Source organism: Malaclemys terrapin, chromosome 8 (genome assembly GCF_027887155.1).
Source record: "Malaclemys terrapin pileata isolate rMalTer1 chromosome 8, rMalTer1.hap1, whole genome shotgun sequence".
In the NCBI taxonomy this organism is placed as follows: Eukaryota; Metazoa; Chordata; order Testudines; family Emydidae; genus Malaclemys; species Malaclemys terrapin.
In genome coordinates, this window is record NC_071512.1 from 33,773,827 (window position 1) to 33,798,233 (window position 24,407).

Below are 24,407 nucleotides of genomic sequence, written 5' to 3' on the forward strand. Positions count from 1 at the left end.
CAAAAATCTTAAGTAGCTATTATAAAGTATGCCCAAGGATTCCTGTACAAGTGTTTGACTTTTAAAAGCCAGCCTCAAGAAGAAACCCAACTTTTGCTGCTCACCGAAGACAAGCTTCAGCATATAGGGTGACCATATAGCAAGTGTGAAAAATCTAGACACTTTTTCAGGGGGAGGGACGGGGGAAGTATAGTTGACGTATACAAGACAAAGGCCCTAATATCAGGACGTCTGGTCACCCTATCAGCATCCAGTGTTCGTATTTTATTTGTACATATAGTCTTGCAAAATTGGCAAGAAAATGTACCAGCCAGGGCAAAAATCTGCTAGCCCATCCCAAACATCAACACACAACTGGCCCCCATATATACTACGTGCATACCCAGACATTGACTTTCTCACAAGCATGGGCACACACACACACACACACAATTCAATAGGTATTAAAATGCACGTTACACTCCCAGACTAGGGGCAGTTTTAAATTTGTAGTTTTATTTAACTTGGTATGAAAACAAACACACCCAGCTTGCATACGCCCCATTGCTTCTCAGGTCTTTCAGGGTACGTCTACCCTGCAATTAGACACCCGCGGCTGGCCCATGCCAGCTGACTCAGGCTCCAGCTAAGGAGCTGTTTAATTGCAGTGCAGTGCTTGGGAGACCTCTGGGACCCTCCCATCTCATAGGATCCTAGAGCCTAGGCTCCAAGGCGAGCCCGGATGTCCACACCACAATTAAACAGCCCCTTAGCCTGAGCCCCTGGAGCCCATCAGCTGGCACGCACCAGCTGTGGGTGTCTAATTGCAGGGTAGATGTACCCTTGGAGCACACCCAATTCTGCTGCTACAACCAGAGCTGCCCGCTTTGGCCCCCTCAGCAGACCTTCAATCCTTAAAGAGAGAGGGCACAGGTAAACCTGACCCTGTATAACACACACACACATCCCTTGCCCTGCACACTCTACTCAATCCCCTTGCTCAGCCAGACCCTGATTGAGTCACCATTCACTCACCCCCCCCAACCAAATTTCTCCACTCTCCCCTCAGACCAGCAGCAGCTCTTCGCAGCTGCCTCCTCTTCCCCAGCCAGGCTTGGTCTCTTCCCCTGTGCCAGGTGCCTCTGTGCTCCCCCTGGACACCCCAGGCAGCACCACGGCAGCAGTTGCTGTGGAGAAGCCCAGGGCTCTGCTGCTCTAGCCCTTCCTTGCTTAAGGTGGGGACCATGGAAGTTGCTGGGATCGCTTTTCTTCCTTTCCCTGTGCCTGGGTGGGGAATGCTCTATCTGGTCATGCAGGCTGTAGTGTGGCAAAGCAGCAGCTTTCTGGGGTTTACCTTCATCTGGCTGGAGGCAGGAAACAGGCCTGGCCCACGGGAGGGGAGTTCAGAGGAGCCCAGATGGAGGATGCAGCCAAGGTAATGGCAAATGCCCCTCCCTGCTGTTGGGGAGTGGAGACAGAGTGAGTGAAGCTCCCCTTATAGGCTGAGCCGCATAACCGCAGCAGCTGCTGCATTGGTTATACTCCATTTTTTTTAAGTTTGCAACCGAAAGTGGCAGAAACTCAAAGGAAGCTGAGATTTTGCAGGACTGGTTCTGCTCACCCGGGGAAGCATCAACTGAGCTTAGCTTATCCTCATTGCAGAATGACTGGTCACTGACACCTAGTCCAGGCGAGATTCAGGCTTAAAATACATTGGAGGAATATACAATTATGTGATATCCGCATGAGTCCAGGAGCTGTGAATGTATGAGTCAGGGCTACTCATAGTTAGGGTTGCCAACTTTGGTTGGACAAATTCCTGGAGATTTCATCACATGACCATCTTTAATTAAAGATTAATGTTTAATTCCTGGAGATTCCAGGACAATCCTGGAGGGTTGGCAACCCTACTCATAGTGGCTCCAAGTTGGTGCTGTTGAGCGAGCCAAGAAGAGTCACACTGCAGCATGCTCCCTAGCCACTCCCTCCCTCTGCTGACAAACTAGTTATGGGGCCCCGTTACACCACAGGAGCAGCTCAAAGGGCCCCAGTGAGACCATCTAGAGAGCAAGAACACCCCCATTAGTGACCATTCATTCCACCAGGTGAGGGGACTCGTCTCCTCACCAGCAAAGCAGGGATCCTGGCAGTTTGAAAGCTGCACACAAGAAGTGTTAGCAAAAGGAAAGAGCATCAGAGGTCTGGAAAAGGTAGGGTGACCAGAAAGCAAATGGGAAAAATCGGGACAGGGGTGGGGGGGGTAATAGGAGCCTATATAAGAAAAGGACCCCAAAATTGGGACATCTGATCACCCTAGGAAAATCCCAGGCATTGGCTGGCCAGCAAGGGGGTCCCATCATTTATAATCATAACACAAGGCTGGGGGCCAAATTGGCTTGGAGATAACAGGCCCAATTCTTTTGATTTGTTTCAGTGGAACTGCCCTGCCCGGCCTGTATCTTGCAACATTAGCAAACCTCGAGTGCTACAGAACAACAAGAGAGCTTTGTGGGACAGACACCTGCTTCCTGGAATGGAGACACTTCTCTTTTGGGTGTCCGCACTTTGAAACGCTTTGCTTTTAGAGCTGTATCTTTGGCCCCATCCACCTCTATACCCTTTTGTTTAATTGTATCCTGGATGCTGCTTTTCATGGAGCCTTTCCAAAGTGGCTTAATCCATCAAAATCTATCAGTCATATCCACTAATGTTACATCTCAGTGAAGAGACCAGGACCAATTTAGCAGCCCTTGGGAATGCAGCAAAACAAATTAAGTGCTCAAAAACTGCCTACTAGTGCAAAAAGAGAGGCACTTCCTCTAGGAGAGCAGCTAATTGGAACCATTCAGTCTAGAGACCAATCTGTTTTTATGTCATGGTTGTTATTTACATAGGATCTTTGGACTTACCACACCAGGTCAGGTTGTCTAGGCGGTGCTCCTGTCTCCAGCAACTTCCAGTGTCTGTTGTTTCAGGGGATTGCAAAACCAGCACTAACCCACATTACAGCTAGTCAGTGGGGGCAATTCTCTACATGGTGGGGAAACAGCTTCCTGAGCTTGGCAAGTGATCAGCCCACACCCGACTATACGATTCCAAACTGTAGCCCATGTCCAACTGGGGCTCTGCCGAGCACTTGCTGGTGTGGTTTGCAGAGAGCTGGCTGCACTGGATGCTTAGCCGTCTCTTGATTTGTCTTTGGTCATAATGCCTCTGCTCTGTAGTTGCCCAATGGAGCTTCAGCAACATCCAACTATCAAATCACAAACCACAGACACCAAGAAATTGAATGATAAAACAACAAATCACGTCCGAACCCTCAGCACTATATTAAAAACAGATACACAGCAACTGAAGACAAAACCCTCACTCCATGGACTCCTCCCACTTCAGTTATTTACTCTTTTCAAAAGACTGAATTCAAGTCAGTCAAATGTCAGTTAAAATTGTCAATAAGGAAATTAAGAGCCTCCTAAATTAGGGACTGAGTTGCCCAAATGCAACGTCTCCAGCACTGCTTGTGTGGCAGAGCCTACAGCCTCCTTTGCAGGGCCAAAGGAGAACAAATCAGGCATTTGAGTCAGTAGGGGCTAGCCAAACCAGAGACAAAGGACTTGATTCTCAATTACACTAGGCCCCGCCACACTGCCACCATGGTGTAAAGGGGCCTTAGTGTAACTGGGAATCAGAGTTTTAAATAGCCTCATGACAAATTAAGCCCTCTGTATTAGAGAGGTTTAATTGCATGGCAGCTCTGCTGGCACAACCCCATTAGTTCAGCTGTCATCCAGAGACTCTTACCAATAAAGTAGAGATAAAACTTCTATTTCTATTGTAACAACCAACCCAACAGAAGCTCCCTCCAGCAGTTTCTGGACTTAACTGAGCCCCCGTGAGACGCTCCTGAGTGTCATGAGGACCTGCTGTTCACTCGGGGGGAGAAAGAGCGGAGTGGATTGAGAGAATGCCAAGGCCTCTTGCAGGGGAGAGCTGGGATGGTAAGGCTTGGCTGATACAGACGGAGTAGAAATTTATGTATCGGAGATCCAGTCATTCATGTCCCTGACCAGAAGAGGCTTTAGCAACAGAGAGGATGGAATCTGCCTTTCCCTTTACCCCATGTTCCCAGAAGGGATTAGAGAGCAGGCCAGCCAGGTTATTGCTACTGCTTAGCATGTACATGCTCATGTGTTGGTTCACTAAACTGCTCTAGATCATTTAAAAACCAAGCCTGAGACCAAACCCATTGAACACCACCTATTCCCAGTTCATGTATGAGCAGGGGACATGGAAAAGGGATTTTGGAGCGTTAAAGGGATTGGTTTAATGGGAATACCGGCAGTGAGAGCATGTAGACAAAAAATAAATAAATAAATAAAACCCCAGGCATTTCAATATCCTGTTCCAATGTATTGCAGGGAACATTTTAGCTCTGAATGTTCATAAAAAAAGTACTCCCTCTGGTGCCCTGCAAGATATTTCAAACACTCTCCCATGACCAAAGCATGCTGGCAGTTTCTGCATAATGCTTAAATTCAATGGATCCCATATTAACTTACAATATAAATGCACTGGCAACACTCTGAGCTAACATGATAATCCAGAAATTGACTAATAAAGAACAGACTGATTTGATAAAGGACAAGACGAACAGTTAAGTTTTTCTGGGGCCTGACCATATTTTCATCTGGCTTTGTACTGTACCTTGCAAAATAGGGGCCTCTGGCTGCTCCTGTAGTATGAGTAATTACTGCGGATAACATACTGAATTGTGATTCAGAGTCTCTACGTTCCTTGGTGCTCACAAGACCCTTCAGCTAGTCAGTTCATTACACCCACTGAAGGCATGTGATGACCAGAAAACATTTTCAAGGGCCAGCATGAGTTCAGTTTCATTCTAGGGGCCTGAATCAAGACAGAGGAAGTGATTCCTCTGAAATGCAGGCAGATTCCACATTAAGCTGTGTTTGGGGGAAGTGAAGCCAGCAGCATGGCCCCAACACTCCCTCTGCTCCCAGGGTATGGAGGTCAGAGACCCCTGTTTCAGGATTAGGTTTAGGCAAAGGAGAGCTGTCTACAATCAGGTCAAGGACTGTGGCATTCAGTTGCCACAGATGGTGTCTCACAGGAGGTGAAACCACAAGGTGGGGGCGGGGAGGGGGGAAATGTCCCTTCTCGCCAACATTTTGTTTTGCTGTAGATGCACAGCGCAGGAACATGCAGTCACACACCTGGGTCTCCTCCACCCATTGTTTCCAGTATGGTTGCACCTGGCTTCACTGGAGACTTTGCAGAGGGAGAGTAACTCAGACAAGAACAAAGCCACGCTGAAAGGATGAGTGCATACAGAGCAGAGTTAAATACCTACTTAGTTCTGTGATTAAAAATACAATCTCTCACCTATGGCATTCTATCCACAGAAATACAATCAACAGGAGCGAAAGCCCGAGAACACTGAAGTTTCCATGCAAAAGGTATGGAGCTGGGTGTTCCAAGGGTGTTTATGGAGCATTAATCTGGGTCGAAGAGGACTGTTGCTGGGATGGGTTGAGACTCTTATGTAGAGTAGGTGCTGCCTTGCATTCCCAGCCATTGCGCCTCATCTCCCACTTAGCCTGACAACCAGGTCAAACCAGCAGTAGGGCGTTCACATTTAGGCGAGGAGAACTGGTATCAGGCAGGAGCTGGAGCACTAGGTCTTCTGCGTGTGGCCAGGAAGCAATTAGTAGAGGAGCATACATCAGCTCGTATTTGCCTGTGCAGCTTCCTGAGGCGTTGACTCTTATGACACTACTTCCCAGCTGCCACAAAGGTGAGTCTGTCTGTCCAGACTCCACCTGGATGACTCGTGGGAGTTCCCCTCTGCGCAGCTGAGGATACCGGACCTAACCAGGCAGTGTTGTCCTACTTACCTGCTCAGTATTTTAAGAAAATATTGAAGTTGGTTGGTATTCAGCACTGGAGAATTGCCATTGGGTGGGGATCAGGAATATTGAAGGGAGATTGCTTTATGGCAGCTGCATGCAACTCATGCAGCCTCACGACCATGGGAAAACTCAACGAGGGCTGGGACTGGAGAGCGAACAAAAATGCCCTTGAATAGACAGAGGCCTGCCAGCTGTCTCAGCCACAAAGGAATGTGCTCTTCTCCTCCCTCTGGCTACTTAATCTTACCCTTCTACCTGCACTCCCAGCTGCCTCTGTTCAGTGCAGTGCTGCTCCATTCCACCTCTGCCATCTAGCTCCTAGACCATGGGTGGCCAAACTTTTTGGCCTGAGGGCCACATCTGGGTATGGAAATTGCATGGCAGGCCATGAATGCTCATGAAATTTGGGGTTGGGCTGTGGGAGGGGATGAGGGCTCTGACTGGGGGTGCAGGCTCTGGGGCGGGGCCAGAAATGAGTTGTTCAGGGTGTGGGAGGGGACTCCAGGCTGGAGCTGATGGGTTCAGAGTGCAGGGCCTTTGGCTGGGGATGAGGGGTTTGGAGGGTGGGAGGAGGATCAGCGCTGGGGCAGGGGATTGGGGAATGGGAGGCGTTTCAGGGGTGCAGGCTCCAGGCAGCGCTTACCTCAAGCAGCTCCCAGAAGCAGCAGCATGTCTCCACTCCGGCTCCTATGCAGAGGTATGGCCAGGAGGCTCTGCGCACTTCTCCATCCGCATGCACCGCCCTACAGCTCCCATTGGCCACAGTTCCCAGCCAATGGGAGATGTAGAGGTGGCGGTTGGGACGGGGGCAACGTGTGGAGCCCCCTGGCTGTCCCTATGTGTAGGAGCCAGAGGGAGCATATGCCACTGCTTCCGGGAGCCGCGCGGAGCCATGGCACGCACAGAGCAGGGCAAGCCTCTCACCTTGCTCTCCAGCTGGAGCTTGAGGGCTGGATTAAAAGGTCTGATGGGCTGGACGCAGACTGTGGGCTCTAGTTGCCTACCTCTGTCCTAGACAGTCTCCCAGGTGGGGTAGTTTCAGAGATGGACTGAAGTGAACTTCATCCAGGTCAGACTCAGAGCTTTGCTCCCTAGGTCTCCCTCTTAGTGTTCCCAATTTCTCTTCCAGCACGTGTTCTTGCAGACCTGCTTTTGCATAGGGTTGGATATGAAAACCCTCCTCTGTTGGGTTTCAAACAGGTGTGCAACCAAACCTGTGCACAGCTGCTGAATCAGAGGGGTTACATCTTCATTGAACTTTTGCTTTCCACAGGCAAAGCTCAAAACAAGTACACTGCAGCCGTGATATGCAGATCCAGTAACAGCTGAAAAGTCTATGCAGCCACAGTCACGACAGGTATCCACTTCTTGGACAGGAATCGCCCTGGGCAGTCAGATGCCTAAGGATGCGCTCTGCCTTAATGCAGAACTGCATCCTGGGTCATCGGTGCCAAGGCTATGTAATTATTTAAGCATAGGAAGGTGTAATGGTTTTACGAACATGGTATGTGACCTGGGTAGGGAGGCGAAATGAGTATATATCGGATTTAAGACATGCCTGTACGATTTCATTGATCTTGCTTAGAAGGGGGCTGTGGGGAAAGCCAACAGAGAAGCAGCACAGTGGATCTAGATAAGCAACCTTCAGAGAAACACTTAGGGGTAAGTACCACCCAATAGGAAAAAACTATTTCTTTTGAGGCCCTTATATCCAACGAAGAGGCAAACTTTGCTTCATCAGGCTAGGACTTGACTCAAAACAACTTTTGACTCTGCCCTTGAGATGGGGAGGGAGAAATGGTTTGTTAAGGGAATGAATGACAGCCAGACTTCTAGGAACCCTGCAGCGGTGGGGGGAGGGGGTGCGAGGTGGCTACAGGCAGCTTAAACCTATCAAGACCCCCTCCTGGAAAATTGAGATGCCAGGCTGAGGCCTGAGACCTGGGGGTGGGGGGGAGCAAGGATACACTTAGCCCAGTAACTGACACCACCTAAATACCATGCAGGGTTGTGCTGCCAACATTTCAACACCTCACCTACAGAGATGCAACAATTCCCACATATACATAACACCCCACCACCACCATCCCAAACACCCCTAGGAAACAGCCCCACCCCCATTTTTAGCCTTTCTGCTCCTAACATTACTCCAGTACCTCAAGGTACCATGGGATTCCCTCCACCCCAGCCCTTAATGGAAGCTTCTCCAGTGATCCCCTCAGCAGCTGGCTCCTCTTTCCTAGACAGGTCCAACCCCTCTTCCTTCTTACATCTGGGATACAGTTTAATGCCATTCCAACACCTCCCATTACCTCCTGCAGAAGCCCCCAAAGCAATTCACATATAAATGTGAAAGTGTTCTCAGACTTCCAGGTTGCAACATATCAGAAGAGGACATGGATTTAGCAGAAGGGACATAAGGTGGTTAATTGCGATGGTGCAGGTGGACAAGAAGTTGAAATGCAGGACATTTTTAAACAATGGTAAGCAGACTAGCTGACTAATCCAATTCATGGACCTCTTTCCTGACTAGTTCAGGTAGTTTGAAAGTAGACTAAAGCAAAAAGCCTGAACATTTTTCATCTGATGCCCAATTAAACAAATGCAAACCTAGCCAGGGAAAAAAGCCAGTGTACAAGTGCTACAGATGGCCAGTTTACCCTATCTAAAATAACAGTGCGAGTCTGCGGAACTCACCTTTACTAACCAATTCTGTAAAGGAACCCATACCTGATGATTGATCAGAAGGCACATGCCACATTAGAGGCAGCTCTAGCAGAAGCAAATAAGCAATACATACTCAGAAGACTGCCCGGGTTATTTTAAAAGGTCAGATGGAAGATCTGAGACAGACTATTGAGTTACTTTTTCAAATCTCTGCATCTCAACAGGGTATCCATACAAAAAAGATGATAGGAATAGGATTTCAGATCCCAGCCTGATTCCACTGCCTTCACAGTGGATTAAAATGCTCTCTCAGGATGCTCTACAAGAAGTTCCCAACATGGCAAGAGGTAAATCGCTCTGCTAGTCATCCTGGACAAAGGAAGTGGTGGATTCTCCATCTCCTGATGGTTTCAAATCAAGCTTGGATGCCTTCTGAAAGACGTGCATCAGCCAAACACAAGTTATGCTTTAGTCAAACATGTTCGGCTCAGTACAAGTGAATTTTAAGTGACCTGAGACATACAGGAGGCTACACTGGGTCTAATGGCTCCTTGTGACCGTAAGCTTTAGGATTCCACACAGTTTTGTCTGGAAGTGTGCACACCTCACCTGCATTCCATCAGACTAGTCTGGGTCCCTTTCCAAAGCATTGCCAGCTCTGATTAAATATGCCAGTGATCACAAGTCTGAGGACAGTCAACTTTTGGATATTGCTTTGCTGGTGGGCTAAATCAGCAGTTCTCAACCAGGTGTCCAGGGCCTCCTGGAGGGGCCATGAGCAGATTTCAGGGGGTCTGCCAAAATAAACCAGACAGCAGGGCCAGTGTTTGACACTGGGGCTCAGGGCAGAAAGCCAAAGCCCAAGCCACATGGGGCTGAAGCCAAAGCCTAAGCAACTTTGCCCTGCTTGTTACCCTCCAACACCAGCCCTGTCTTTTAATCTACTGGATATGCAGAAAAATAGTTGTGGCACAGGTGGGGCATGGAGGTTTTTAATAGCATATTTGGGGGGGGCACCTCAGAAAGAAAAAGGTTGAGAACCTCTGAGCTAAACAATGCATGCCACCCAACAGATTCAGAGGGGTTGTAGAACCAAGCTGCATTGGAGCTACAGCAAGTCTTGCTTGCTGACATGGATTGCTGTAACAGTTACCCCCAGCATATGGGAGACCAACAAATCTTCTCTGGACCTGCCTTTGGTAGATACCATCACTGTGAGTCACAGGAGACATGGCCTTGTGTCAGCACAGAAGTACGCTCACTTGAATAGGATTCCATCCCAACCCCTTACAGCATCCTGATTCTGCTGGTTCGTTAATTGCTTCTGGAAAGTTTGTATCAAGGAGCGCATACATTCTGATTGTTATTCTGCTGGAGGGCTGCTAGATGTGTGTATAGAGGGGACCTTTGCCCAGCTCCATAGAGCTGCATTTTTGCTTTTTCATTGAAGTGCGAAGGTGAAGAGTATTATGCCCCCTGCCAACTGAATTAGTGCTAGGGGAAAACAACAGCAACCATAGCTGGAATAAGTTAGATACTCAGAATAAATCTGGTATGGATCATTTGTGACCCAGTGCCAACTTAGAGAGGATACCTGGCTCAGCCACATCAGCTATTTTCCCTCTGCATTGCACAATTCAGTCAGTCTTCACGAACTTCAGAGTAACAAGTGTCATTGACAAAATTGGATCATGTTGCAAACATGCGACTTTTGGGAGCCATGTGACAACAGATGTGATTAAATGTACTGCATCTTGTTGACACCTGCAGTGGAGTACAAACTCTGAAGCCTTCTTCTGGAGAGCAATAGCCCATCAACTACATTTTCTATGATCTGACGGATTTGTGCTGATCTCATCTTGATTCTTCTACTCTGCGCTATGAAGTCAATTGTTACTCAGGGTTTGTGGATCAAGACTAGCATAGCCAGGTGTCCTTGTGGAATAGACTGTCTTGTCTGTTTCCATTCAAATATCGATGCTGTTGCCAGAGTCTTCCTAGACCCACATACTTGAAAAAAGACAAGGACTTTTAAATCATCCCTGAGCTGGAAAATAAGTGGTTGATTTAAGGATGCTGCCATCAGGCTCAAGCACCAAGTTCTCCCGGGCAATAGTGGAAAGTGGGATGCAGGCAGAATTGGATTTTGATACTGCTTAAGAGTGGGTGAATGTGTGAAGTAGGAGTCCATCTTTATAGCTCCCACAAGGTAGCATGAGGCAGCCTGGCTTGAGTAAGCCACATGTGGCCCCTGCACGTGTGGGGCGGGAAGGCAGCTAGAAGGGATTAGGGAAAGCTGTAGGTATACTGTTGCCTGTAAGAGGTGACCATGAGCCATTGTAGTCTCTACCTCCACCTCTGCTGATGGGGAGATGACCAATAAGGAACAGCTCATATCCCCAGCCAGAGATGCATTGGCAGCCAGCAGCAGCATGACCAAAGGGTGAGACAGGGCACTACTTGAGGCACAGGTTTGAGTTCTATGGATTAGGGGAACCTCATTTATATGTTTGATACAGGAGAGGGCTGGTGGCCTACCAGAGCTAAGATCCAAGGAGCAGCTGGTGTTGACTGGGCCACCAAGTCCTCCTGCTGATCCAGCACTGACAAATGCCTGCGCTTGAGATCTCAGCTGCATCTTCCCTTTTGTTTTTGCTCTGCTGGGTAGCAGAGGGTGAAGCAGGGATAGTGCTCATCATCTTATGGAGTTGCCAGGCACAGGTGGCAAATGCCAGGAAACTGCTCCCAGCAAAGAGTGGATGGGAATGAGTAGGGGCTAAAATAAACTGGTGGAAGAAAAGTTGCAAGTCTCCTTGCCTGGCAAGGCTGTTTGGAGTACAGCAGGCCATAAGCACAAAGAGGTGCCTCATGGTGGGCATGTCTGCCCAGCGTGAGGAACAAGGCAGCCCGGCAAGTCAGAGGGTACAATTCTTTGCAGGAAGAGAAAAAAGACATTTTGGAGCCAACCTGGTAGTTTAATAGGCTCTCTGCTGCTCTAGAGTTGGGATCAGGGGATTGGAAGTTACCTGCTGCCACCAGGAGGAGGATCCAACTGGAGAGTTCTCTAGAAGCGGGAGCCAAGCCCTTACTGGCAACTCACAAGTCTGACTCTGCCTCAGATTACAGAGCAGAGGAAAAGCCCACTGCAGAACAGCAAGGCTGGATGAATGAGATTAGTTGGATCAGCAATGCATGGTTTGGAGTGCTGATATAAAGGAACCATGATGCCAGTAGTCTGAAGTCACCATTAGTCTGCCACAAGAGGCTCGTCTAGCAACCAGATTTGATGGCTGTTAGTGGTAAGGGAAAAGTTACTGCCAAGCTGGAGTTCAGAGGCCAGCCCTAGCTCCCTTAGAGATGTAGCTTGTATTTTTATGACAAGGAATCACTAAGAACTACAGTGTGATCTTATTTCCAAGGTAAGCCCCCCAGAAGTTTCAGGCTACCACTACAATGCACTTAAGAAACAGATACTCACTCAAGGCATGTTATTGAAATGTTTCAGCACTGTACAGCCAGCTGCTTAGTTGTGAAATGCCCAATCCCGCACCTGGCCAGAGGTGTGTCAATGAATAGCTGGGGAAGACCCAACTGGCTGCTGTAATGCCATGCCTGACAATGAACGCTGTTTGTGCAAATTATTATACTTTCAAGGAAGGGAAAGCAGCATGAGCTGAAACAGCACAGTCTCCTTCCACCATCAGACAAGTTCCACAGCACTGATGCATTCTCCCCTTCATCTTCTATTAAAAAACGATCCCATTTTCCACTATTCCAAGCTATCATGTCAATTACTTGGTATCTGTTCCTTCAACCCTTGCTGTGCTAGGAAAACAAGCCTCACTCACCCAGAGATCTGTAGCAGGTGATGAGGTCAGTAACAGGACAGCAGTCCTGGCTAATGAACCCCAGCCTGCCAGCTCATCTTCAATAGGGAAAGCACATTGCAGTAGGATAACTAACGCATGACAATAGCACTACTCAAAAGTTACAGTGCAGCCTAATATCAAAACAAAGCTGGCCAATGCTAGCAAACTTCAATTGCAGTTACACAAAAAAGTTTCTTTAACTCAGAGTACAACACAAACTCCTGAGGCCCCTGCATTTCATCATAAACAGGGAAGCTTAAATGAAAGCACCTTTCAACCAAGAGTACTTATGCTATTTTACAATCACTTCCCCCTCTACTGAAAATGTGATCACCTACGGGGAGGTCCCATTTAACGTAAAAATTTAGGACAGAAAGTGAAAACTGCTGACCACTGGAACAGGATGGCTCACAAGCACTGGGCACTCTTACTCAGGGCATGTCTTCACTACCCGCCAGAAGCAATCGATCTATTGGGGGATCGACTTATGTCTAGTGAAGATGCGATAAAATTGATCCCTGATGGCTCTTCCGTCGACTCCGGAAATCCACCGCGGCAAGAGGCAGAAGCGGAGTCGACGGCGGCGCAGCAGCGGTCGACTCGCCGCCGTCCTCACAGCCAGGTAAGTTGACCTAAAATATGCAACTTCAGCTACGCTATTCATGTAGCTGAAGTTGTGTATCTTAGGTCGACCTTCCTCCTCCGGCCCCCGCTCCCCCCCCCGTAGTGTAGACCTAGCCTCAGACTAACACACAGGGGAAAGAGAGGAAGAGGCTGTCAGAAAGCATTGATAGTTTGCTTTGATACAAGACTAGTAGGAATATGATTTCTGCATCTCTTTCAACAAGATGACCAACTGTTCTGCAATTGTCCTAGGCACTGCCCAACGCTTACCATGCTCAGTTCACAGACAAGCAGCTAACCTTTAAGAACGGCATTTTTCAGAGTTCTAGAGTGCTTGAATTTGACTTGTTTTTTCCTCTCATGCTTCTAATATTCTACATTTCAGCTCAACATTAGGGAAGCCAAACAAAGATCTGTGCACTCTGGGCTGCCAGTTGGGGAAGCTTTTGTGCTAAATGGAAACAAGATGCTCTCTATCTAGGTTTGAGAATTGAGCATGGTTGTTTGACTAGGTGGCCTCTGCTGAGAGTTCATGAGGCCAGTAAAGCAACATCGCCCCCTGTAAGAGTAATTACTGTACTAAAAGAAAATCAAGAGTCCATGCTATATTCTTAAATATGGTTTAATACTCTTCTCCATTTCTGTACATCACAACACCAAGATATCACTGCTTGGGATCTCTCTGCAGAGGCTATATAGTATGCGAAGGCTAGGATTTCTCACCCACCTTTTAATGTGTTTGTATGTGTAAGTGTAATACATATCAGTATATATTGATATACACATCAATATATAATGCAATATATATCACCAAAGAGAACACATTGATTAAAGAAATACAAAAATTTGGCATCATTTCCAAACTTAAATAGTAAAAATAAAAACTACAAAAAGGAGCTGCATATCCTAAATGTATCATGTGAAACAACAAGCAGTATATTCAAAAATGTAAATTTACATCCAATTTTTCTGGTCTTGTCATGTCACATTAGACCCATTTACAATGGCAAAATCCAAACATACTGCTTTGAAGACCGCAAACTCACTGGCGCTTGGGTTTTGTGCAAATCTATAGCAGACCCAACTGCAAAACTTTCATAGGAGACTCCAGCTTTGATGGGAACATCTGTTGTAGACAATGGCAAACACTGCCTTGTTTGCTGGGTTATAAAACAGCGGTACAAGTTATATTGCTCACATTGACAGTCATTTTGGACCTCTAGGAGTACAGTGTGTCAGAAGCTATGTTTTAAGACAAACACTCCCCTCCATTCAAGTGAAACAGGATTATTGGAACGATATGCAAGTATGCCACTTAGGAACAAAAAGCTGCTTCCAACCAACATGCTAAAAGTGACTGAGGAAGAATCAGTGAAGGACAGCAGTTAGGCACTAAAATGTCAGAGTACCCATCAGAAAACCCGCTATCCCAAGAGAACAGAAAGGTCAGCTCTGTGCATTAGATCTCGTGCCAATGCAGATTTTAACCTTTGGCTCTAGGTAAACAGAACCATTTTTACAGTTTCGAAATGCATTCTATTAACAGGCATTACAAAGACATTGCTTGAGGGTCTGGGTATAATCAGAAGTTTGAACCCACTTCTAAGGCTAGACTAGAGTTCAGTCTCAGATGTACATGACCACCTGCTGATCCATTATGAAGTCCTTGGTGCTGGGGAGCTGGGATTTCCCAATGGGGTACTTAAGTGTTCAACAGTAGCATCAAGTTTTCCAAATCCACCAGTGCCAAGGGTTTAATCACAGTCACATCTTGTTAGTTGCTCCTGTGAAATACCTGCTTCCATTTATGGGTTCACCAACAATCAAATTCACATAATCAAGGAAATTTTATGCAGTCCTAAAGCAAAATAAAATCTTACCAAAAAAGACCCAAAGGGGTTCCACCTTTCTTCCCTTACATCATGTGTTTATTTCTGAAAAGAGTGAAGGCCACACCACTCAATTCCCAAATTAAGCCTCCCAAGACTCTGGCAGCATTTCCATTGCAATCAAGGAAGTGTGCTTCCTAATTTGTACAAGTAGTGCTTTTGCAAAATGGATTAAGGTAAGAGTTTGGCTTGTCAAAGCAGCTCCCCAAGCTATCTGAATTTTCCAGCCACACCTTGTCAGCTGGCACTCAGAGTGCCTTTTCTCTTATTCTTCCAATACTAAATAGAGAAACAGTGGCTCCAATATCTCACTACATTTCTTCTTCTGCAGTCTAAGCTGAGAATGCCATGTAAATGGGTCATGTCACTGCAAAATGCAGCAATTGATTTTCTCCAATCAAAATAAAAGAAACAAACCAGTATGATCTTACTTCTATTAATTTTTGAAGGAAGAAGGTTTACAGCAGTTAATGTATCATGACGGTTAAAAAAATCATTTTCATAAAATACAAGAGCAACCAATTTCACCATTGAGTAAGAGTAAAAACTGGGATTCTTTTAAATTAGTCCAAAGTGGCATATAGGAACTTAGTAGTTTGCTGCTGTACTGACACTATGACAAATCGAAGTGTAGGGTTTTGTTTTTTTAAATCCAATGCTTATGGATCAAGTTCTGGAAATGTTCCAATTCTAAGGCAGGGATCTGTTGTGTTTTCCACCATTTGCTCCTTGGGTTGGATGCTGGAGGGGTGAGGCACGTTTTGCCGGACCCAGGTCGACTACCTAGTAGTCATCAAGGTCAAAAAATTCATCATCTCCTCCTTGGTATTCCATTCCCTGGAAATCCACTCGGTACCGCAAGATACCTGTAAAAACAAGACACCTTTTAGCTTCTTCCTAGTTCAGTGTACTAGAAAGGGCTTAGTACAAAATATATCTTACAATACACTGTGGACCTATTTAACATATGTGCTAGTCAGCAACTTCTGGATCATGTCATCTCAAACTTTGACTTGCACCATGGAGATGGAGACCATGATTTTTAACAACAGAGTCTAGTGTTTGGTCTGTGTGGAATTAAGATGCTACAGAACAAGGGTAGTCAATAGGCGGACCACAGGCCAAATCCAGACTGTCAATGGACCATGAAGTCTTTTTATTTACTGATTCTTATTTCAGTGTGAAAAACGTTTCTCTGGAGTCTGGACCTTGACCAAGTAATCTTGACCTTGACAAAAACTAATAAATATATTTTCCAAATATTTCATGTGCTTCCAAGTCACTAGACTTCCAGGAACAGAACTCTTGGCACAGAGAAGCAGTAGAGCAGAGTGAGCTTCATTGTCAGTATAGCTGGAGACCCCCTAACTGAAAAACATTGGGCTAAGCAGTACTCGTGGCAATGTGAAGTGACTTGGTAGTCCCAAGCTGGGCAGACAACTGTCAAACCCTACTCCACTTAGCACCATTGCTGGCAGTTTCTGAGACGGACCTTCTCTCCCACCCAACGCCAGAGTATGGCTGAGGTAGACTGTAAAGGGCAGGGAGCATAGTGTGGAAGTGACCCCCACTATACATTTTGCAGCTGGTACACGCAGACAAGTTGCACCAGTATAGCTAAAGCAGTACAACTCCTTGGCATGGATGCCGTTATATTGGGATAGTTTACTCCCATACAGAAAGGGGAAGAAGCTACACTGGGTGTAAGAAACCTTTGTACTGGCGTAAATGGGTCCATGAGGAAGGGTGCAAAGGTGTAACTACCTATAAAAGAAATCACCCTGATAGTTATTGCAGTATGAAATAGTTTAGATTTAGACCTTCACCTGAGAGTCACCCATCAGCTCTGAATTCATCTCCCCCCAGGAAGGGCCTAGGTAAAATGGCTGACACTGGGGATCATGAGCAGAGTTCTATTTGACACAAAGTAGTTCCCTCCCCACAGTGCTCTGAAGGCCCTGATCCTTATCAATGCTTGCTTAAGTGAACAATAATCAGGAAGTCCATCCTTCTAGGACTATGGGCACTGGAGCACAGCAGTCAGTGGGCAATAAAATCCCACCAGGGAGTTAAGTCTTTAGGCCCATCAAGCTTTTAAGAGCTCCTGGACTTCTACAGCACTCCAAACTTACCCAGAGAGAAAACGGCCTCTTTCGCAGAGGAGCTGGAGGACTGGGAAGATGGATGGGGACAGATTTTCAAAGGAAAAAAGTAGCAGATACCCAAAATGCAGGTGTCCCTTTGAAACTCTCCCCATTGTCTCAGACACCTTCCTTCCCATTCATGAGGGCATAATATTCCCATGCAACTACAGCAGCTTCTTTGAGTGACAGGGCAGTAATGACATTTTGCAGCTGGATACAAGGGGAGCAAGCATCATGTGACCAGCCAACTCTCCACTGAGAACCGAAATGCGCTTTGTGGACCACCAGTTGTTCCTGGGCTGCAGTTTGAGATCCCTGCTATATGATGTAGCATACACAAAGTTGTTTTACTGAATGGGGTCCTTACTATATAGATAATTGAAGACAGTCACTGACTCACTGAGCAGAGGGAAAAATGACACTATGGGAATGTAGCCTCTCCTATTCTGGTTTCAGAACCAGATTAACAGCAGGTTACATAGGGCCAATGTTTTCAGCTTAGCCTACTTTTTCCTCTTGCAATTTACCTCCAATTCCTCCAAATCCTTTCACAAACTGGGATCCTTCCTGTGACTTGTCTGTAACAATTTCCAACGTTGCTCCAAATTTCTTGTAGTTGTTAGCAAACCATTCCAGAAGGGGCATACTTTCTATCAGTTCGTGTTCCTGGCCGGTCTACAGACAAAGAAAAAAAAGTAAGGCCTGATCTACACTCAAAAGTTAGCTTAACAGCTATGGCACTCAGGGGTGAAAAATCCACACACCCGAGTGCCACAGCTATGCAGATCTAACCAGTGATGCAGACCCAGCTACGCTGACAGAAGAATGCTTCCGTCAGCCTAGCTACCATCACTCGAGGAGGTGGAGCTACTACAGCGACAGAAAATCCCATTGCTCTAGGAAGCGCCTGCATTACAGTAGCATAGCTACAGCGCCATAGCTGTGCCACGATAGCAGGTATAGCTTAAGTGATGTTTCTTTGACTTCAATTTTCATAGCATCTACTGAGGGGTCACTTTCTTCCCAATTCACATTAACTTTAGAAGCACTCTTTGGTCTCACAAACACAAGCACTGGTGGTGCTGTCAGAGTCCTGGCTCCATAGGCACACCATTGTTTAAGCATGTAGCTGATGGGCATCCAGGCATGCTCATGGCACAGGCCTGAAGAGATGCTCTGGTGCTGAGCATGCTAGTGAGAGCAGAGAACAGAGTGTCCTAGATGAGCACTAAGGCAGAGGGATCAGTGGTTTAAAGCAGTTGGGGGGGGGGGGGGGGGGGGGGGGGGGGGGGGGAGGGAAGGCGTAATATGCCTATCCACCACTGACCACTCTCACCACAGCTGAGTGCCTTGTGCCACCATTACCATTAGGGCCCTCAGCATGCACACGGCAACCGTAACAGCAAAACAAAGCGAGATGGAAGTGGCTATGCTAGCCATGTGGTCAAACTGCAGCAGTTCAGTGTCTTTTCAGTGCTGTCTTTTTCAAGGGGACAGGGTCCTGCCTGACTCACGACAAAAGGGGAAAGTTATATGTAAGAGCACTTAGCATCCTCTAGTTAAGGATGGGGAGGCATCCCCAAAGTTGTCCATCAACCCTACTATATCTAGAGGGAGATTCTCCATTGCCCTGCACCTTGTGCAGTCATTTAGACCAGTACAAATGCCACCCAATCAGAATGGTGATGTTTCACACTGGTGTAGACTGCTGCACCAGGTGCGGAGCATGTGCTCAAGGAGAAGAGCTAGGCTCAGTTGTGTTCAACTAGTCCCTTTTACTTCATCTTTCAAGCTCATTTGACCTGAGAACGAAGACAGAGCAGCAAGGAAATCAATTAGGAAAAAAACAACAAGGTGAGACTCTGGAGTAACATTCAAAGCCAATAGGAAAGACTGCAGCACAGCCCATCAAATCGAGACTTTGTAAAGGAGCCAGAGCATAATTTGGTGCAAAACTATCAAGCATTAGCTAAGTGTGGAGCATTAAGCATAGTTAGAGTCAATCAAAGCCCTGCACCAGTACAGCATAATCATCCTTTCTGAGTGTACTACAAGACCAGGAGTTGAAATACCTCTTTATCTGTGAAGTGGGATTTATCTTTCTCTTGTTCTGGTGTCAAATATAGAATCTTCTCCTCTGAGAGAGAAAAACAGTGTTAGAGATTTGATGCAACTAGCAGCAGGCTAGAAACTCTGTAGAAGCCAGTGCAACACAGGGGTCTACAAGGTCTCTGAATCCCTTCCTTTCTGTTTGGGGTCGCACAGTCAAGGCTGCACATGGAGGCACTGAGCACGAGGTGCAAAGTCAGAAAAGGTCTTTGGGCATGTAATGCCCTTGCTGGGGCAGGAAGAGAATTTTGCATCTGGCTAAAAGGAGGATGGAGGAATGTGGGTGCTAGTGGTGGGAAATGGGTGGGTGGCTAGATGCCGCAGGGTCAAGTCAATCTCCCACTGTATTATGGAAGTGTAAATACAATCACAACACAGGGATTAACACTTTCAAAAAACTATATCTTCAAGGCCTACTTAGCCAAGCCCCCTCCCAGCACTGCTATGCCACCCCACCCAGTCTCTGCTTGTTTTCAGCTTCTCCTCCCACATCATCATGCAAGTGGGAAGTGACAAGCTAGTGACTTGGATTTCTATGAAAAACTCCTAAAAGGGAGGTTTTAAAGCACAGCTCCTGCCGAACAGCAGAGAGTTCTCCCAAGGAACACTGAACAGCTAATCCCCTCCAGGCTCCTAGTCCAGCTCTGAATTAGGACATACCTTCCGTGCCTTGGCAATGGAGAACGTATCTCATTATATCCAGATTTTCATAAACTATCAGTATCTCTACTGCTCCCATTTCCAAAGCTTTCAGTGTATCTTCAACACCAAAGCAGTACTTCCCCGTGTCCTGACTGATTTCATCAAAGTATCGGCCTGCATTCAGGAGACAGAGAAACACTTGTGAACACAGATCATGTCACATGAAATTTTACTAAGCCTCGTTTGAAGAAAAGCTACAGTAAAGTGAGACTGTTTTGTGCCTGGCTATACAGGCCACACACTAGTATGCCAGGCAGAATTAACTATCCATCACCTGCTAGGGAGCTGGCAACATGTCACTCAGAGCTCTTAGCTAGGAAGTCTCAGTGCCAGCTAGGCAGCTCTCTCAGGAGCACTGTGAAGTGAGACAGAGAGGTTAACCTCTGACACCCAGCCACCAACCACAAGCAGGCACTAAACTTTATTCCCCTTCAGTGTAAGGCAGCTACTGTTATCGTCCCCCAGAGTGGGTCTTACTAAGCTTTCCTACTGGTGTGTGATGAGAGGATCATTTCTGCTGCAATTTCAAAGAAAAGCAAGAGTCTAATCCTCATTTTCTTGGAGATGGGAGAGATCAGAGCAGAGGAGTTGTTTTCCCTGACTGCATGGGAGGTCTGAGAAACTAAACCTGGCCCTGATGAAAGGATAAAGAATAGGGTGGAATGGATGGAAAGATTGCAAGGGAGGCAAACTTGTAAGAAAGGGAGAGCAATCTCCATTATCAGCTCCAGCTGTATTTCCAAGGGTATTTAAGGATCCAGTCTTCCCTAGCACTCTATTCACAATATCACATCAGTCTGTAATATTGTTATTGAGGCAGGTAACACCCAACGAGCCGTTTAGTCTGTACAGGCCGGGACTCGTTTTCGGACGCTATGAACAATGTTACAGCCAGAAGGGACTGTTTTACAGATGAGGAGCTGAGGCAGAGTTGATGCAACTTTCCCAAAGTCACGCAGCAAGTCAGTAGCAGGTCCAGGAATTGAACCCAGGTCACTAGAGTTGAAGCCCAGTGCCCTAACCCCAACTCTCACAGTCCTCCATATGTTGACAAACTTGGGGGTCCTTGACTAAAGCAACAACTGATAGCTCTTCAGTGTGTCACAGTGGACCCAACCAGATGCGTATGTAACAGATACCAGGCCAGCTGCTGCGATGTCTCACTTCACACCACGTGCATTCAGAGGGCACTTTTGTGGCAAGGCAGAAAGAAGAGTGGAGGATTTATTCTAAGCAGAAAGCAGTGTTTGAGGTGGTGCTTGGAGAATGGAGGTCATCAGTGACATCCCCTTTTGCCCAACTTTCACATGAGGACTTAGCTAGGGGTGAGTAGTAAAGCAGGATGGGTATCCAACTCATGAGAGGCTAGCTATGTAGGTCTATTCATACCTATTAGTTTCTTCTCTTGAATGAATTTCACATTGGAGAGGACCTCGGTGGACAACTCAATTGCTTGATTGAATCCATTTTCTCCACCATATGAGATATCAACTAGTTTCAAGACTTTGGACTGCAACCGCTACATACAAAGAAAGTCAGTGTTAGCCAACCTATTGAGCAGCACTGCCATAAACTACTTCAGAAACCCATCAGAATGAAAATGCCTGACAAGCTACACTGGTAATCTGACTTCAGAACCTCTGCAGGCAAGTGAAACAAAACAGTTCTGAACATTCAGTGTGTAAATACAACTTTCAGAGTGCAGGGCCACACAGATCAAGTTTAGAGGAGTTGAATTCTACTAAAGCCTCTGCTTTTCGCTTTGGAATATAACCAAAGAACATTAATTCTACTTTTAGCCAGAAGAGACAAGCAACCCATCAGGTACGCTCCATTACTAAGTGAAATCCTAGCTCCTTACAGGTCACTGGGATATAGCTCCCTTTCTAGAAAGGGGCCCCCCCTTTAGAATACAACAATTTTACATTTTCATTGTATTCTTAATTTAAGATACTTTAGTTGGGTTTCTCCTGAAGAGCATGGATCAGCCATGAACCACCTGCCACCACTAGCACCATGAGGACATTAGTCACAGTCCTTAAGCAGGCAGGCTGTGGGTTTCATTTAGCACAGGAAGTCCACTTTCGCTTACCTGATCAAACATGTCAGATTGACTTAGTTCAGTTTTGAAGTCAGCTGATCCAGCTAAAACGAGACCAGCCACATTCACCTTATCACCGGAAATGAACAGCTGCACAGCTGTCTCCGCTACCTTCCTCACATAGTTGTGTCGCTTTTCCATCCTTAAACGAGCAAAACGCAAGGCAGATTGACCTCCTCTACCTTTAAGAGAGAACAGATGGGATGTAGCCATTTTGAGGTCTACTACCACAGAAACTGTTGGCATGTGGCCCCAACAGAACCCAAGATATGATGCAAATTAGTGTACCACAAGTAGGGATAAGGGCATTCAATTAAAACAGCGAAGAGTGAACAGGCAGGACCCACCCATCAGGTGATTTTCTACATGTCTTCCACATGAAAGCATGTCACAAGGAATCATTGAAGAATGACTAAAGATCTGGAGATGTGAGGCTTACACCAATGCAGTTTGTCACCAGGCTATGCTGTACTAATTTAAGCCTTGCTACATACTAGCACGGTGCGCCTCTGCAGTAGAGGTCTATAAAGGTTTGGCTACATCGGGGCAAACTTCCTTAATGTGGATATGATTGGGGCAAAATTAGATGAAACAGAAAGATAGTTAACTAAGACTAGGCAACTGCTGGTTAAGTACTTAATTCACAAATATTTAGAGACAAAAGGAAGATATTTAAGTTAAATATCCTTGCTTACATCAGACACCAGACTGAACACTTAGAAGTCTGGTTTACTGAACTCGGTACCACTAAACCTTTTGGCATTTCTTGTTGCTTTGACAGTGCAAGGGGCCAAGTCAGTTCCATTGTGGTTCTCATGCAATAGGTCAGTGTCTGAAATGCACACACTTTCAGGGCAAGATTCAAAGGCACTTTCCACTGCAATTTAAGAGCTGCTGGTCTTTGTTTTGGATAATTCATTTGTGAACACCCAAGTTTAGGGTCAAATTTGGCCAGAAAGTGTCCCTTTATATGGGTCATGTTGATTTGCTAACAGTTTATGAGACTAACATAAGATGGCAGGGAAGTGGACTGCAGGATTTGGACGTTACCGGTTTCATTCTTTCAAATGTACCTGTGTCTTAATATTTCCATTGTCTAAGTTAGTTTCCTGAGTATGGAATTACACACTGTCTCGGCATCACTAACTGTACTTTACACTCCTCTCCCTGCCTCCACATTCCCTTTCTGCTGGAGGCAGTTAAGATCTTTGTTACTGCATTACCATGCTTCTTTGGGAGATCCACAGTGAATTTGTGCAGGACTTCTCTTGTGTTTCCTTGAAGAGTTCCGAAGAGTGCGCCACTACCATCTATTACAATAAAACCAAACTTGCTGTCATCAGACAGTAGTGCTGTCAGAGCCTGAAATGTGAACACAACATGGTTAGCAATAACCACTATCAGCCATCATCAGCACTTTGGTCTGACTACTGAGCAGAGCAGCAGTTCATTAAGTGAGAACAGCAGGCACAATACAGATCACTGAAACAATGGTTTGGTAATCATGGATATTTTTATGAAGCAGTCAAGATAAAATTGACAAAAATACCCGAGAAAATTCTTGATTACTATCTTGTACCCGGTACCACTGAGTGCTAGAGCAAGATGCCAGTGCTTTGAGTCAGACACAAGTTGTCCCCACCATTTGCGGTGCCATTGATCAACTGTTCATTGCTTAAAGGGACAGGTTTAGCAGGAGGATTACCTCTGTAGTCCACGAAAGCTTATGCTCTAATAAATTTGTTAGTCTCTAAGGTGCTACAAGTACTCCTGTTCTTTTTGCGATTACCTCTGTGTATCCAAATTAGCTCTCCGAGTTAAAATCCTATTCTGCTTGGATGCGTGGAGAGGAAGGTGAGCTAGTTTTCCTAATAGTCCTGTCTGGGGGACTATGTCTCATGTAGTCCTCTGATCTGGCTCTATCCGTGCAGTGCCGTTAGGTTTACTGTATTAGTCACCAATGCAACCCAACCCAAACTTTAGCTCGGCCGCTATCAAGGAATTTCAACTTTAATCGCATGTCTACCAGCAAGAGAATCACAGTGTTGATAGTTATGAAATCCATGACAACTGTGACAAAAACTCAGCCTTACAGATTTAAGGGGGATTCGTAATGATTCTATTGATTTATTAGCTATGGGTGGAAGAGGGACAGACATCATCTGGAAGATCAGGTATCTCAAGCCTCCTTCCTACTGCAGTGTTGAAGGTTAAGCAGGGTTTGAGTCTCCAGCATGTTCTGAGTTGACTGTTCCCTTCTGAGCCAGCAAGCCTTATAATGGTTGCTCACTGACTAGACCTTATCAGTTGCTTCCTTCCAAAAGCTGCTTCCATTTCCAGTTTCTGGAAAGCAGGGAGGAATATTTCAAGTAGACAGTGAGCAAAGATTAGCATTT

At 46.2% G+C, this 24,407-nt stretch overlaps 1 protein-coding gene across 1 annotated transcript in view; it reads right to left on the minus strand.

Moving 5' to 3' along the window:
* Positions 1-13,672: 13,672 nt before the first annotated feature.
* ETF1 (eukaryotic translation termination factor 1) overlaps positions 13,673-24,407 on the minus strand; it is a 38,522-nt gene continuing 27,787 nt past the window's right edge. Inside the window, exons 5-11 of the mRNA XM_054036979.1 lie at positions 23,235-23,373; positions 22,003-22,193; positions 21,300-21,429; positions 19,869-20,024; positions 19,172-19,236; positions 17,627-17,774; positions 13,673-15,821 (exon numbers count right to left, since the gene is read on the minus strand). Of these exons, the coding sequence (XP_053892954.1) occupies positions 15,739-15,821; positions 17,627-17,774; positions 19,172-19,236; positions 19,869-20,024; positions 21,300-21,429; positions 22,003-22,193; positions 23,235-23,373 (912 nt within the window). The 3' untranslated portion in view covers positions 13,673-15,738. The remainder of the gene's footprint in view (positions 15,822-17,626; positions 17,775-19,171; positions 19,237-19,868; positions 20,025-21,299; positions 21,430-22,002; positions 22,194-23,234; positions 23,374-24,407) is intronic.